The sequence below is a fragment of the Pelodiscus sinensis genome, chromosome 27, assembly GCF_052426305.1.
Source record: "Pelodiscus sinensis isolate ZL-2025 chromosome 27, ASM5242630v1, whole genome shotgun sequence".
Lineage (NCBI taxonomy): Eukaryota > Metazoa > Chordata > Testudines > Trionychidae > Pelodiscus > Pelodiscus sinensis.
Genome location: NC_143078.1, coordinates 5,999,052 through 6,011,864, shown reverse-complemented (window position 1 = coordinate 6,011,864; position 12,813 = coordinate 5,999,052). Strand labels below are relative to the sequence as shown.

General features: G+C 44.8%; 1 protein-coding gene and 1 long non-coding RNA gene across 8 annotated transcripts in view; one reads left to right on the top strand and one right to left on the bottom strand.

Annotated features, from left to right (window-relative positions):
- Positions 1 to 12,813, bottom strand: part of LOC149521391 (uncharacterized) — a 66,753-nt gene that overhangs the window by 24,226 nt on the left and 29,714 nt on the right. The gene's annotated exons all lie outside the window — the stretch shown is intronic.
- The window catches only part of CD55 (CD55 molecule (Cromer blood group)), a 30,193-nt gene continuing 17,463 nt past the window's right edge, over positions 84 to 12,813 (top strand). For 6 of the 7 annotated variants that reach the window (XR_016347952.1, XR_016347949.1, XR_016347953.1 and 3 more), the window contains exons 1-4: positions 84 to 6,943; positions 7,500 to 7,688; positions 8,954 to 9,142; positions 11,109 to 11,208. Coding sequence is in view for 2 of the 7 variants with exons in the window: in XM_089773664.1 (XP_089629790.1) it covers positions 6,856 to 6,943; positions 7,500 to 7,688; positions 8,954 to 9,142; positions 11,109 to 11,208 (566 nt within the window). In the remaining 5 variants the exon portion in view is untranslated. The remainder of the gene's footprint in view (positions 6,944 to 7,499; positions 7,689 to 8,953; positions 9,143 to 11,108; positions 11,209 to 12,813) is intronic. The other variant, XM_089773666.1, reaches the window with a different exon arrangement.

The window sequence follows — 12,813 nt, the reverse complement described above, 5'->3', positions numbered from 1 at the left end:
TCCTGTGCAAGTGGGGGCGTTTGCACAAGAAGAAGCAGTGTAGACAGCTCCTTCTTGTGCAAATGCCCCTTCTGCAAAAATGATGGCTCATTAGGTATGCAAATGAGGTGCAGTAATATTCATCTGTAGGCCTCATTTGCATATTTTCTTATGCATGCGTGGCCAGTGTAGACATAGCCTTGTTGTCCTCTTTTGTGCACAGCCCTTGCCAAAGGGGAAGAAGATAGAAGTCTTTCCTGCTGCCATATCTACTGTGGTGCTGGAGTTAGAGGGAAGGGATGAGGGGGCAACAGGGTCTAGTATTAAAACTGACCAAGCAAAAGAAAGTGAAAAACCAGCACTGCTTCATTTAAAATGTACAAATGAGCCAGAAAGGGCCGGCTCACCGTGCAGTTCTGCCATGGTCGCCTCCCCCATGCTCCAGGACTTAGGCAGACTAAGATGGACTGTAGGACAAGGATGCTGGCGAATACAGGCTCCCTTGCCTGCCTTTTCTCAGAGGAGGTAATGAAAAGCAAGTTCTGGTAACTGTTTGGCTGGCTGAGGAGCAGGTGTTGGGTGAAATGATGAGAATAGGCATTTCCCACTGAGAGCTAGGCAGGCTGTTTATAATGACCTCTCCTCCCATCTTGTGAATACAAGACAACATTCCCACCTGCCTGAAGAGGGCATAACTGACTTCATAGGAGAGGGCTAGTTTACACCAACAGGCGAATGGAAAAGATCCTTTCTTTACACTGTACTTTGGAGTCTATCTCCTCCTAAGGTCAAACTTTTGCATCACCACATTACTCAGGGACGTTCTCATCCCTCCCCATTTTCACCTTCTGCCAAAACTAACATGACTTACAGTTTCCTGGACAACGCCTGTGCCTCTCCCCTTCTAAATTAAGTCATTCCATTTACCGTATCCAAGCACAGACACATGTGCAGAGTTTCTGCCAAGTCCAGAACTGAAGCTTTTCTCAGGAGTGATCAGCTCAGACACCATAGTTGTGGGGTTGTTGGATTTTGGCATTTCAGTTTTTCAGCTGCTTTTGTGTGTTACTGGAATCATTAAAGACCAGCCCCTGGGTGGTTTTCTATGTGGTTAATTCAGCCTTGAAGTGGCACCTTTAGTACAGGGAGGTTCACAATCATAGCATGTACACTTGCTCTGATAGGAAAGGTAATTTACTTGTTCACCTGTGTGCTCCAGCTGTTGTGTTGTAAAGTATTAAGGCAACCGTTAAGTATATACTTGCTTATGAATTGACACCAAAAATGGCAAAATACCTCCTCGCAGCAGGAGGAACTTCGTAGAATTTCCCGCCTGCTGTAATAAACATCCCGCTTTGTGTTTGTTCAAGTCAATGGAATGCTTGCAAAAGTGAGGCAAGACTAGAACTAAGCAGAGGCAGCTAAAGGTAAATATAGTGTACACTTGCCCACTCAGTTTTGTCAGCCCCGACTCCCCCGTGTTCCTGGCAGGAGTTACTGGATAGCTTTGTCAATTCTATCTAGTTTACACTCATGGGCTATGTCTATACTGGGCCACTTATTCCGGAAAATCAGCCGCTTTTCCGGAATAAGCTGCGAGCTGTCTACACTGGCCCTTGAATTTCCGGAAAAGCAACAATGCTCTACTGTACAAAATCAGCCGCTATTCCGGAAAAACTATTATGCTCCCGCTCGGGCATAAGTCCTTCTTCCGGAACACTGTTCCGGAAAAGGGCCAGTGTAGACAGCCCAAGAGTCTTTTCCGGAAAAGCGCGTCTACATTGGCCACAGACGCTTTTCCGGAAAAGCAGCCTGCCACTGTAGATGCTCCTTTTCCGGAAAAACTGAAAACGGAATAGTATTCCGTTTTAAGCAGTTCTGGAAATTCATGCCAGTGTAGACACAGCCCTCCTGTTTTGCGCAAAAAATGTGCAAATGAGACAAAGCACGGAATATCACTGTCTCATTTGCATAATTAATGAGGCTCTGTTGTTGCACGAGACGTTCTGCATTTTTTTCAGGAAGAATGGCTCTTGTACAAGAGGGGGTTCTTACGCAAAAGCCTCTTGTGCAAAAATGGAGCCTCATTAATTATGCAAGTGAGGTGTGGCAATGTTCTGTGCTTCCTCATTTGCATATTTTTTGCACAAAATGGGAGCAATGTAGACATAGCCTGTGAGTTAACAATTAGTCCCTCCTTTCACTCACCAGCTTGGGCAACATAAAAGGCGATTCTTGTCAGAGATTCTCTTATCTAGTTGAATCCAGGTACTTTTGGATGCAGAAATTGCCAGCCCTGCTAAGTGTTGCAGTGGCTTATTGAGTTGCATAAATAGGAACGGATGAAACTCCCTTATAGTCGCATTGCTCTAGATCCTAAACCCCACTCTCCAAAGTGTAAGGGAAAAGGCTCCAATTCACTGGCTGTCTGCGTTCCTTCAGAGTCCTCAAAACAATTGTTAATTAGCACCAATAGGGCTTGGTCTTTAGTGCATGGTTATAGTAGCCAACAGACCATGTGCAAGTGTTACAGTGAGAATTGCATGACATGGACATAGTCCTCGTGTATAATAACGTCTTCTACTGGAGGATGGAGATCATGGGGCATTTGAGGGCTATTTCCTGTCAAAGACTCCTGAAGAGCATTATGGTGCTATATAGCTAGGATAGGAAAAGTGGTGGGCCCCTGTTTTAAGGGGGACAGGCAATGATTGGGGCAAGAGGGAAGGGATGAAGGGCCCTGTGGGGGTGGCAGAAAAAAATGGGGGCAGGAAGGATCAGCTGTGCAGGAGGAATCCGGTGCCTTATGGAGGCTGGATGGAGGTAGGAAGGATACAGTGCTCAGGAAGGGATCCGGTGCTGTGGCCAAAGGGAGCAGGAGGGATGGGGACTTGCCCCCCCAACCCCTCTTACTGCTCAGCAGGCACCTGGGGCACCCAGACTGTGAGGTGCACCCATGAGGTCAAGGGGGGCTCTGCCAGGCTGGCCTCATCCCCCTCCTGCCAATGCTACATGTTGCTCCCCAGTTTCTGGCCCCAGCACTAGCCCCACCCAGACCTGCCCCTTGAGGCCCTCCCCTCCCCACCCCGTGGACAGCAGCACCACGGCACATGCAGGAGAGCAATGAGGCCAGACCGATGGACACCCAGCCAGGGTCAGGAGTCCCAGCCTGTGGATTCGGGGACCTCCATCCCTGATTTGCATGGACGTGGATGCTATGTGGGTGGGCGGGCCATGACTCACCCATAGCTACGCTACCACTATGGTGACACTGACAGCTTCTTTGAAGAGTTCCTACTGTATGGTTCCCTACTTGTTTATGAAAAACAGACCTGTTGCTATAGCGATTATCCTATTGAAAGGAGCAGGCTATCATTGCTGTTCATGTTTCGGCTTTAAACACACCGGGCTCAACTTAGAACCAGGAAAGTGAAATACATTGACTTTTAATGAAGCCAGATTTTATTTGCATGTATACACAATGTTTTTAGCTTATCATTAGTGAAGCAAATTAGCCAGCTGGTTAAATTCAGTAAATCAAATAAGGTTCTTGTGTATTTGTATAAAAATACATTTTTCTCATATATTTTTAGTATTAAAGGTTACTTGTGCCATCTGTACCTTTCTGAATAGCATTCAGATTTCGTCTGGTTAATAATTGGGGAAAATGTATGCCCCAGTAATCTGATGAAAGCTCTGCAGAAGTTTGCAGTAAATAGCACAGTTGTTTGATTCATTCTCTGTAGTGTCTGTGACAATGCCATCTATAAACTACTCAGACCCCATGAAGGACACAGTGCTGGATCTGGGTCATGGCTTTGTTGGGGGACCTGGAGAAAATATTTGCTGAAAGGCATATTGCTAGTGCTTCAGTAGGTGGTGCTGTTCCCTTGGGTTGTAGCACCTGAATCCTAGCATCCTGTCGGTGGCGCTGTGTTTCAGTGGAGAGGTAAAATAACTGCTGATGGCCATTACAAACCCCAAGTCTCTTCCCGCAAGAATAAAAGCATTCACTTGGGTGGCTTCTGTCCTGCCTTAAAATTGTGATGTAAAGTTGCTGTTAACCAGGAGTTACTTTGCTACCCAAAGGCAGCTGCATTGGGGGAGGGGTATCAAAGACCCTCGGTGCACCTGTGACTGCCCCAGGTCAGTTGTTTTGGATGTAGGCTGTGGGGCAATTAATTTGCATTGTAGGCGTTTGGGCTCAGAGACACTAGGATAGGGGAGGGTGAGAGAGACAGGCTGACCTGGGCCCTGAGACTCTCTGGAACAGGATTTCTGATGCAGTGTCTCCATATGCACAATCCTGCAGGGTGCTGAAAGCTCTCCACTCCACACAAGCGCCATCAGGATTAACCCCAGTTCCCTGGTAGGTGCAGAACGACCCAAGAAGGCAGGGGCAACACCAGGTTTGTGGACTGCTGCACTGCATCTCATGTAACAAGGGCATTTGACTAACTGGCTTAAATGATTACAAAATGTATCTCCGTGGCAGAAAAACAGCATTGCTCATTTCTGGCACAGGTAGCATATGGACTGTTGCTGTGTCTTCTGAGTGGTTGAGAATAAGTCTGCAGTGAAATGTTAAGTCACTTTTAGCAGTACACACCTCCATAGAGTGATCAAACGTGATCCTTGCATCTGTCTTTGCAATTTGGATTTTGTTGGTTTTAAAGTCTTTTTCTTCTTGGCTTATTATACTGCAGTGTGTTATGAACTGTTCCCCAGATGTTATCTGCCATGCTAGCAGAGGCTGCACTTCATAAATGGGCATTTTAATAGACTCCTAAATGTGGAATATTAAGTGTGTCATCTATAGGCTCCTTCAGGAAGAACACCGATATAGATCTTTCTTTTTCAAACTGAGCCCAGTAATGGAATTTAACTGTACTTGCTCTTAGTAATTAGTTAAATTGAATCCTTGAAGTCACTTACAATGGCATAAGAATTGGCTGCCCAGAAGATAATTACAGTGTAAAATTATATCAAGCGATATATTTCCTCTCTCCATTTCTCTGTGTGTGTCTGTTTGTTTTGCACCTTACAATGCACCAAATAACATTAATACAAATATATGGAACTTTCACATTTCCATGCCACATGCTTCATAGCTTAGCTTGTGCTGATGTGATTTTGTTTCTGCTGAAGTAATTTGCATGCAACTACGTACAGCACACTCATCGCTTCCTCGTAGGGTTTGTTTGTTTTCCATTTAACATGTAATTATTTCCTGAACTGACTTGCATGGGCTTATATTTTACATTGTATTTCCCCATTGTGTTCAGTCTGTTGCTAATTGCTGTCTGGTGAAAGTCTGACTACAGGGTAATTGTGTTGCTTATTTCCTTTGGGTGGCTGTCTTGACACAAACAAACTCTACCAGCCAAATACACAGAGAAGTGTTGGAATTACAATTCATCCCCAAATTCAATTCTCATGCTAATGGCCTCACTCCGGATGAGGGATGGCTGAGACATTACCAACCTAACATTCAATAAAGGTGCAAACAGCTCGTTGTGTAGATTCTTGAGTTGGTACCCTTCCTATCTATTGACTTTGATCCTTATCTGCTTCATTTTAACTATCCAATCTTCAGATGCTTACTGATTGCCTGTTCTGCCTTCCTGTTTTTCCCTTTGATATTTTCATAACCTCTTCTCCTTGTTTTCCACTCCCCCCCTCCTATTTATTTTTGGTCTGCATATCCTAAACTCAAAACTCCAGTCATCTGAAGAAGTGGACTGTGCCCACAAAAGCTCATGATACCATCTACAAGTTTTGTTAGTCTATCAAGTGCTACCAGACCGTTTGGTGTTTTTTAAGTTTATCCTGCACAGACTAACTCGGCTACCCTCTGAAGCTTCTGTGTATTTACAGTACACTTTCCATTACGTTTTACAATAGGAATCAGTTTGATGGGCCACTTAGTGAGTGGACAACCATGAAAGGATTGGTTCAAACAATGGTGAATGTTCGGCTACGGGCTTGTGTACACTTAAAAGCACTACCTGTATAACTATTTCTGTTCAGGAAGAGATTTTCACTTTAAAAAAATCTGTATTGTAAAAGGCCTGACTCTGGATGTCGTGACAGTGGTTGAACAGTGACTTCTGTGACTTATTCTCTTGCCCCTACAAGACTCACTGGACTGCTACATGCATTTCCCTGATTATTGCTGAGGCCATGGTCCATGGGATTGTATAACATTAGCTCTACTACTACAGTGAAAGGAGTACAACTTTCTAGTACTGACAAGCCCAGAGAGTCTGATCCTGTGCTGTGTTGAACAGCCTCACTGCTCAGAGACTGCCAAACTCAGACATAAAAGAAACAACAGGCACGAAGCAGGGGGGAGGCTAAAGATCAGCTCTGTCATGCTCAGTGACTGGTGCACATTTTCCGCATGGAATTCTCTTTTGTGAACTTGGCTGTATTGTTTTATGGCCCGGCTTGTCTGCCCTACTAGAGCATTCTTCCCCTTCCTCCCCCAGCATACACACCCTTAAGTTATCAGCTCAAGAATGAGGTGTGTCTGCCTACCGTCAGGACAAATGAAACCTCGTCCACATTCCAAAGACACAGTGACCCAGCGCTGGGCGGGGGAGGGTCCTGGCATGATGCGTCACTTACAAGCACAAAGACTTGGAGCTTGGACTGCACTGAAGTTCCGCTGGTGAAGGAGAGAGCTGGGCAAAGCTCAGTGCCACCGCTCCCAGGCAGCATCGCACAGAACGCACTGGCCGGGAAAGGGCTCTGCCTGCCGGCTGGGCTCCTCTCCTCCTCCCTCCACGTCCTGCAGCGGAGCTCTGTGAAGTCGCCCCACCCCATCGCTTGCCTGGCGGCAGCTCCGTCTCAGCTTGGTGGATCAGGCCTTCCATGGCGTTTGTTGCTGTGGCAAGACCGGGCCACTGCTGCCCACTCTGGCTCCTGGGGCTCGTGGCGCTGCTGCCACCGAGGGCTTGCGGTGAGTGTCCAAGGCAAGGGTGCCAGTGCCAGGACCCGAGGGGCCAAGATCCCAGCACACTGGGTACGGGCTCCCCACAGTCTGGGGACTGTGGATGATACCCACCCAGGCTCTCTGTGGGATGGCACAGGAAGTCACCCTCCGGGGGCAGGGTGCATTTTGGCCCTTGGATTAGCCCAGGTTGCCACTAGGGCCTTCAGAGGGTCCCAGGTCTGATGAGGGGATGGAGAGGGGTATTTGTACCAGCACAGGACCCTCCCCAAACTTCAGAAACAGGCATGAAAGAGGAGGGGTCGACCCCAACAGCCATGATGGGCTGAGCCCAAATTTCTCTTAATGGGCCCTAGGCCTTCTACTGACGTCTTCACTTAAGCAGGTCTGTTCTCACAGGCTATTGAGGAGCACAAGCGTACACCTCATCTGAAGCTCACCTGATTTGTGGAAGGTCCCTGGAGGCACTAAGGCACATCAAGAGCGGTTACAGCTCAAGACAGCAGGGGTACGGCATTATTTAAAATAAACCCCTCATGTTAACGTGAATTTGGTTGTCTTACAGGCCAGTGTGGGGCCCTGCCAAAGTTGAATCATGCCATCCCGTTTAGAAATCAGCCTACAGAGCGCTTCCCAATCAACACACAAGTGCAGTACAAGTGCGTTGATAACTACGTTAAAATCCCAGGAAAGCCGGACTCCACAATTTGCCTTTCAAACTCTCAATGGTCCAACTTACAAGAGTTTTGTGGCCGTAAGTATTTTATTTCATTTGGAACCAACTTGCTGAGGCTACCTTTTGCTTATGAAATACCAACTCAGGCCCCATTGAGTAGATCTAACAAAACTGCTCTCACCAATTTAGTGCCAACTCCAGAGAAGAGGCTGGAAGGGCCTATGGGCAGTCTGGCCAAAGAAATGCTGGATGTTGAAGAAGGGACAAATGGGAGGGCCCATAATTTGGAGACACCCAAGATGAGGGAATTCACTGAAAAATTTGAGTCAGAAGTGTTGGCCACATGGCCACTAAGCAGCAGGTGGAGTGGTGCTATTTCTTAGTTGTGACTACAAGTGTTGACCGGGGCAAGGTTTGGGAAGGAACAACAGCTCAGTTTTCTTTTGGCAGGCATAGGTTAAGCCACTGGCTAGGAATCCAAAAGGGAGATTTGAGAGTGATGCAGATAAATATAGCCCCCAAAACTGTGAGAGCAAGAGCATGGAAAGATGAGATTCTCTCCTCAGCCCACCCCTTCTTCTTACACACCCAACCAATCACTTGCTGAAGCGGTATTTAGAGGGTCTGTCAAACTGGACCCCAGGATATGAGATTGGAGAAATAACAAGCAAACAGTGAGAGGATGGAATGAACAAACCAAAAAACGGCCATCCATATTCTTGGCTGTCATCTTCAGATCAGGGAGGACAGGAAGGATGAAAATAGAACAGTAGTTCTAGAACTGAACAAGGAAAATGCTGGACACTTCTGCAAGAGTTGAGCATGGATTCCCACTGTTCAAAGGGCCTAAGGCTTAGAGTTGAGAGAGAAATCCATGTAGCATCAACTGTAAACAGAATCATCAGTTTGTTTGGAAATGAAGGGGAGAAGGGAAGTCATTCCTTGTCTGTCTTTACACTGTACTCCACCTATACCTTCCTTTCTCTGCTTCCATTTCCTGTGCTTGGAATAGCCCCAGTGACTTTGCCAAAGCTGTTTGCCTCTCTTCCTGAAATAAATTAATTTCCCCCTTCCATAGGGACACATTTTATGACCTGTCTCGGGTACAATGATCAGGCACCATTCTGTACCCCTACAGCTTATGCCACCAGCTAATAAACTTTTTGGCTGGGCATCGGTTAGGCACCCTTTATTTGTGTTACAGCAGCATGCACACTTAGTGGTGGGAGGGTGTGTGTGTTTGTGTGTGTTATGTATAAAGAGAAAATTAGAAGTACAGATTTTATTTGACTTGGTTTTAGAATCAACTATTTCAGTTTTTGTTTTGTTTGCTTTGTTGCTAGGCAGCTGCCTTGTCCCGACGAGGTTCAGGTCTGCAGTGTTATCTGATGAGGATTTGAGGAAGAGTTACTATCCCGTTGGGACCACTGTGAGATATGACTGTCGGCCAGGTTATCAGAGTACTGACCAGAATCATTTCCTTACCTGTCTTGATGATTTAACGTGGTCTAAAGCCCCTGAGTTTTGTACAAGTGAGTATCTTGTGTTACTTTTCTGTCTCTGTTGAGTTACTAGCCATCTCTGGGCACTTAAGACTTGACTTCTGTTAAGCAGCTAGTTCACATTTCAGCACTAGCTTCTGTGACTTGTCAATGTTGTTGTCCATGATTATCAACTGAACCTCAAATGATAGTAGGAAAGCAAAGTGGGTACCATTAAACAGTCAGTACTTCCTGTAGCTAAACTTCTCATTGTGGACATGATGGTTTCCATTCCTGAATCCATAACAAAAGTAGAATATCACAAATAATGCAGGAAAGTTAATACTATGCTGTGGTAAATGTCCTTTTTAAAATGGTAAGCACTGTATCCCTGAAAACTATATGTGAAGTAGACTAAATAATATTATTGTATTTTTGTTAAATTTCACAGATTGAAAAATTCTACCCTCAGAAACAACAACCGTAAATTAGCGAATATAACCTGCGTCCATGTATAACACACACTTGTGTATTACCTGTGGTTTTTCTGTCATGTGTTAAAAAAAATTAATTACCCATGGACGTATATAACCCACAGAGACTTCTGCCGCCTTCATAAAAGGTGGTCTTTGATGTCATGGTGGGAGATGTGGGCTGGTGCAGCAGCCCCTAGCTCTTAAGCAGCAGCACCGAGGTGAGAAGGTAGCCACCCAGCGTAGGGAGCATACACAAGGTGACGGCCATCCTGCTGCCAGTGAGCCGGCCGGCCTGCGGGAGAGGAGCTGCGCTCACACCCAGGCCAGCCCTGCGCAGCCGCAGCCAGGCTCCACCCGCCTTCCTCCGGGCAGGGGGAATGGAAAGCGTGGCGCAGGCGCACTGGAGGCTCACTAGGCCCTCTCTGCCACCCTGCAGCGGAGCTGACCCAGTTCTAATGGGGGGGGGGGGGGCAGGTAGAGCCGCTTAGGGGAACTGATGCTCCCAGGGGGATTCCAAGGAGTAAAAACCAACTTGTATAAGACACAAACATGTATACCCCGCGAGGGGGGGTGTGTAAAAATGGGTATAACCCATGGGTTACATTCGCTTATTTATGGTAATGCAGTATATAGTTCAACCAAACTGAATCATAGTATTAAAACTAAATCCAGTACAGTATTCAGTAACAAGATGTTGGGCAATGCTCTTCAGATACCAGAATACATAATAACATTAATACATCCCTGGACAAATACAAAGTTTGTATCCTCATCCGCATCTGTATCTGTAAAAATGAGCTGCAGATATCCGCATTGATATCTGCGGATACCCACAGATAGAAAGTGGATATCCGCAGAACTGAGAGGCTCTAAACATAAAGACAAAACTGGGTTTCACTGGAAGAAGACTGTAATTTTATTCAACCCTGCCTATGTTAAATTCAGTACAAAACCCAACATTATGAATATAGGGTTAGAAGACCTAGCCAACTGTCTCCTCACATCTTTGTATTACATTGTGACTTATTGTTTGTCAAACGGAATATAATACTATGGAGATTTCTTGTGTAGCTTTCAACACAAATATGAAGAAAATATTTGATGTATATAATAGGCCATGTGGTTTTATGTGTAAAAAACCTTTTTGTGTATCCGGGCTGAGATATTTACCAGTGTAATTTGAAGTGTTCCTTGCATCTTTCTTTGTGGCTGCCTGAACAAGTCATGTTATAATCTGCACAGGGAGGTACTGAATTTCTGTTGTGTGTTCTTTATGGCAATAAGTTTCCTCAGCTAGCTAGAGAGCATCACAAGTAACTTTTCAGCAGTAATGTGTATCTCTGCCACTGAAGTTGATAAAGCAGTATGATTAGACAGTAAATGTGGATAGAATATTCAGAGTTAAATGAAATAGAATTAAAAAGAGACACAATGTAGAACTGCTTAGATCACTGGTCTGATATTGTCCTATTCTCTTCTATAGTGGGGGGAGATGGGTTAGAACATCATAACATGCTAATATTAATTGTGTTCTCTACTAGCAAAATCGTGTGGTGTTCCAAAAAGCCCAGAACATGGCAGACTTGTTGAGACAACAAATAACCAATACGGTGCAAAAGTGAACATACGTTGTGATGATGGGTGAGTGATGAACAACTGGAGCAGATTAGTTCACAGAACTTATCATGGAATAGAATTTTGGGTCACCATTGGAAAATTAAGAATAAAAAGTGTAGTCTAACTGTCCACATTTATTGTGAACAGGTACTACAGTTGTGCAGGCCTGGGGTACCTGTTTAAAAAGTTGAACCCTGAAACAAAGTTAGACAAGTGTATCTTATGATCCCTCCTTCCTGCCCCCCCCTTGAAAGAGTGAATTGGTATTAAGTAATGTATTGACTTGATCAGGTTTATGTATGGGATTGTGGGAAGTAAGACCTGGTTGAACATGACCATAATTTAACTTCTGATAACTTTTGTCAAGGCTCATTTGGTTTCTAGGAGCTCTCATGGAATCTTGGTTCAAACTGCAGCAATTGGGTGAGGAACTTTGGAAGGGAGAATTGAGATATGCTGGCTATAAGTGGGGTTTTCCGGGACTTAGCAGGAGCTGGTAGGAGTGGATTCTCAAGATGCCAGAGACTAATTCTTGGGAGACTATAGGACTCCAGCTGCTGGTAATAAGTTGTTGAGACTGCATTTGAAGGACAAGGGACCCACTAGTTTGAGAGAAGAAAGGCCGAATTGGCAACTGTAAAAAAACATTTCCTGCGCTTAAGAGGGCCCCTCTAGTTGAACCATAAATAAGTTCGTGACACTATCTACATTTTTTGTTAGTGTCTGAGGTGCTGCAGGACCATTCGTTGTTTTTTCATAGATAAGTTTGTAATTCAGGGATTCACTTGTAATTACTGAAGTAAGAATTTGTTAAACAATTCTGGGGTGGAAATATAGTGACTGTAAAACAGCTTTATAAAAGAAAACAATGAGTAGTCCGGAGGCATCTTAGAGACTAACAAAATATATGTATTATATCATGAGCTTTCATGGGCAAAGCCCACTTCTTCAGATGAAATGATCTTTTAGTGGTTTTGCCCACAAAAGCTCATGATACTATACATATATTTTTGTTACTCTTTAAAGTGCCACTGGACTTTTTGTTCTTTTTTTAAAAAGTTGCTTTTAAAGTTACAGACTAACACGGCTATCCCTCTGAGACTTTTAAATATAGGGATTGGTTATTCCTGCAGTGGCCTTCAAAAGAGCATCTCCTATATTTATCAGCTCGGTCCTTGAAGTATGGGAGCAGAATGAGAGGGGACACCATTTAAAACATTCATGCGCGAAGTTTAGTGATAGCAGCAGTTATTCAAGCCCAAAGTGTAGCAAACCTGGTGTCATGACATAGTCACATGAGTTTTGCTTCGGTTCGTTCAAGGAGTTGTAGCAGCATTGGATCATGAAAGTACTTTCTGGATTTGAAATAGTAGAATAGATTGTCTTTTACTGCATGAAATACATGATCCATGCAGGAGTATCCTGGATAAAATTAATATGGTTTTGTTAGCTCTGATCCTGTCACAGGGAATCTCTCTCTCAAAATCCACAGACTGAGACAGAGAATGCCCTTCCCCATAGGTTAGCCATCAGCATTCTTTCTTGCTAAGATAATGGAAACATCTATCTGTTGAACAGTGCTTTTTATCCGTGCTCAGAGGAGGTCAATATCATTATACCCATTTTACA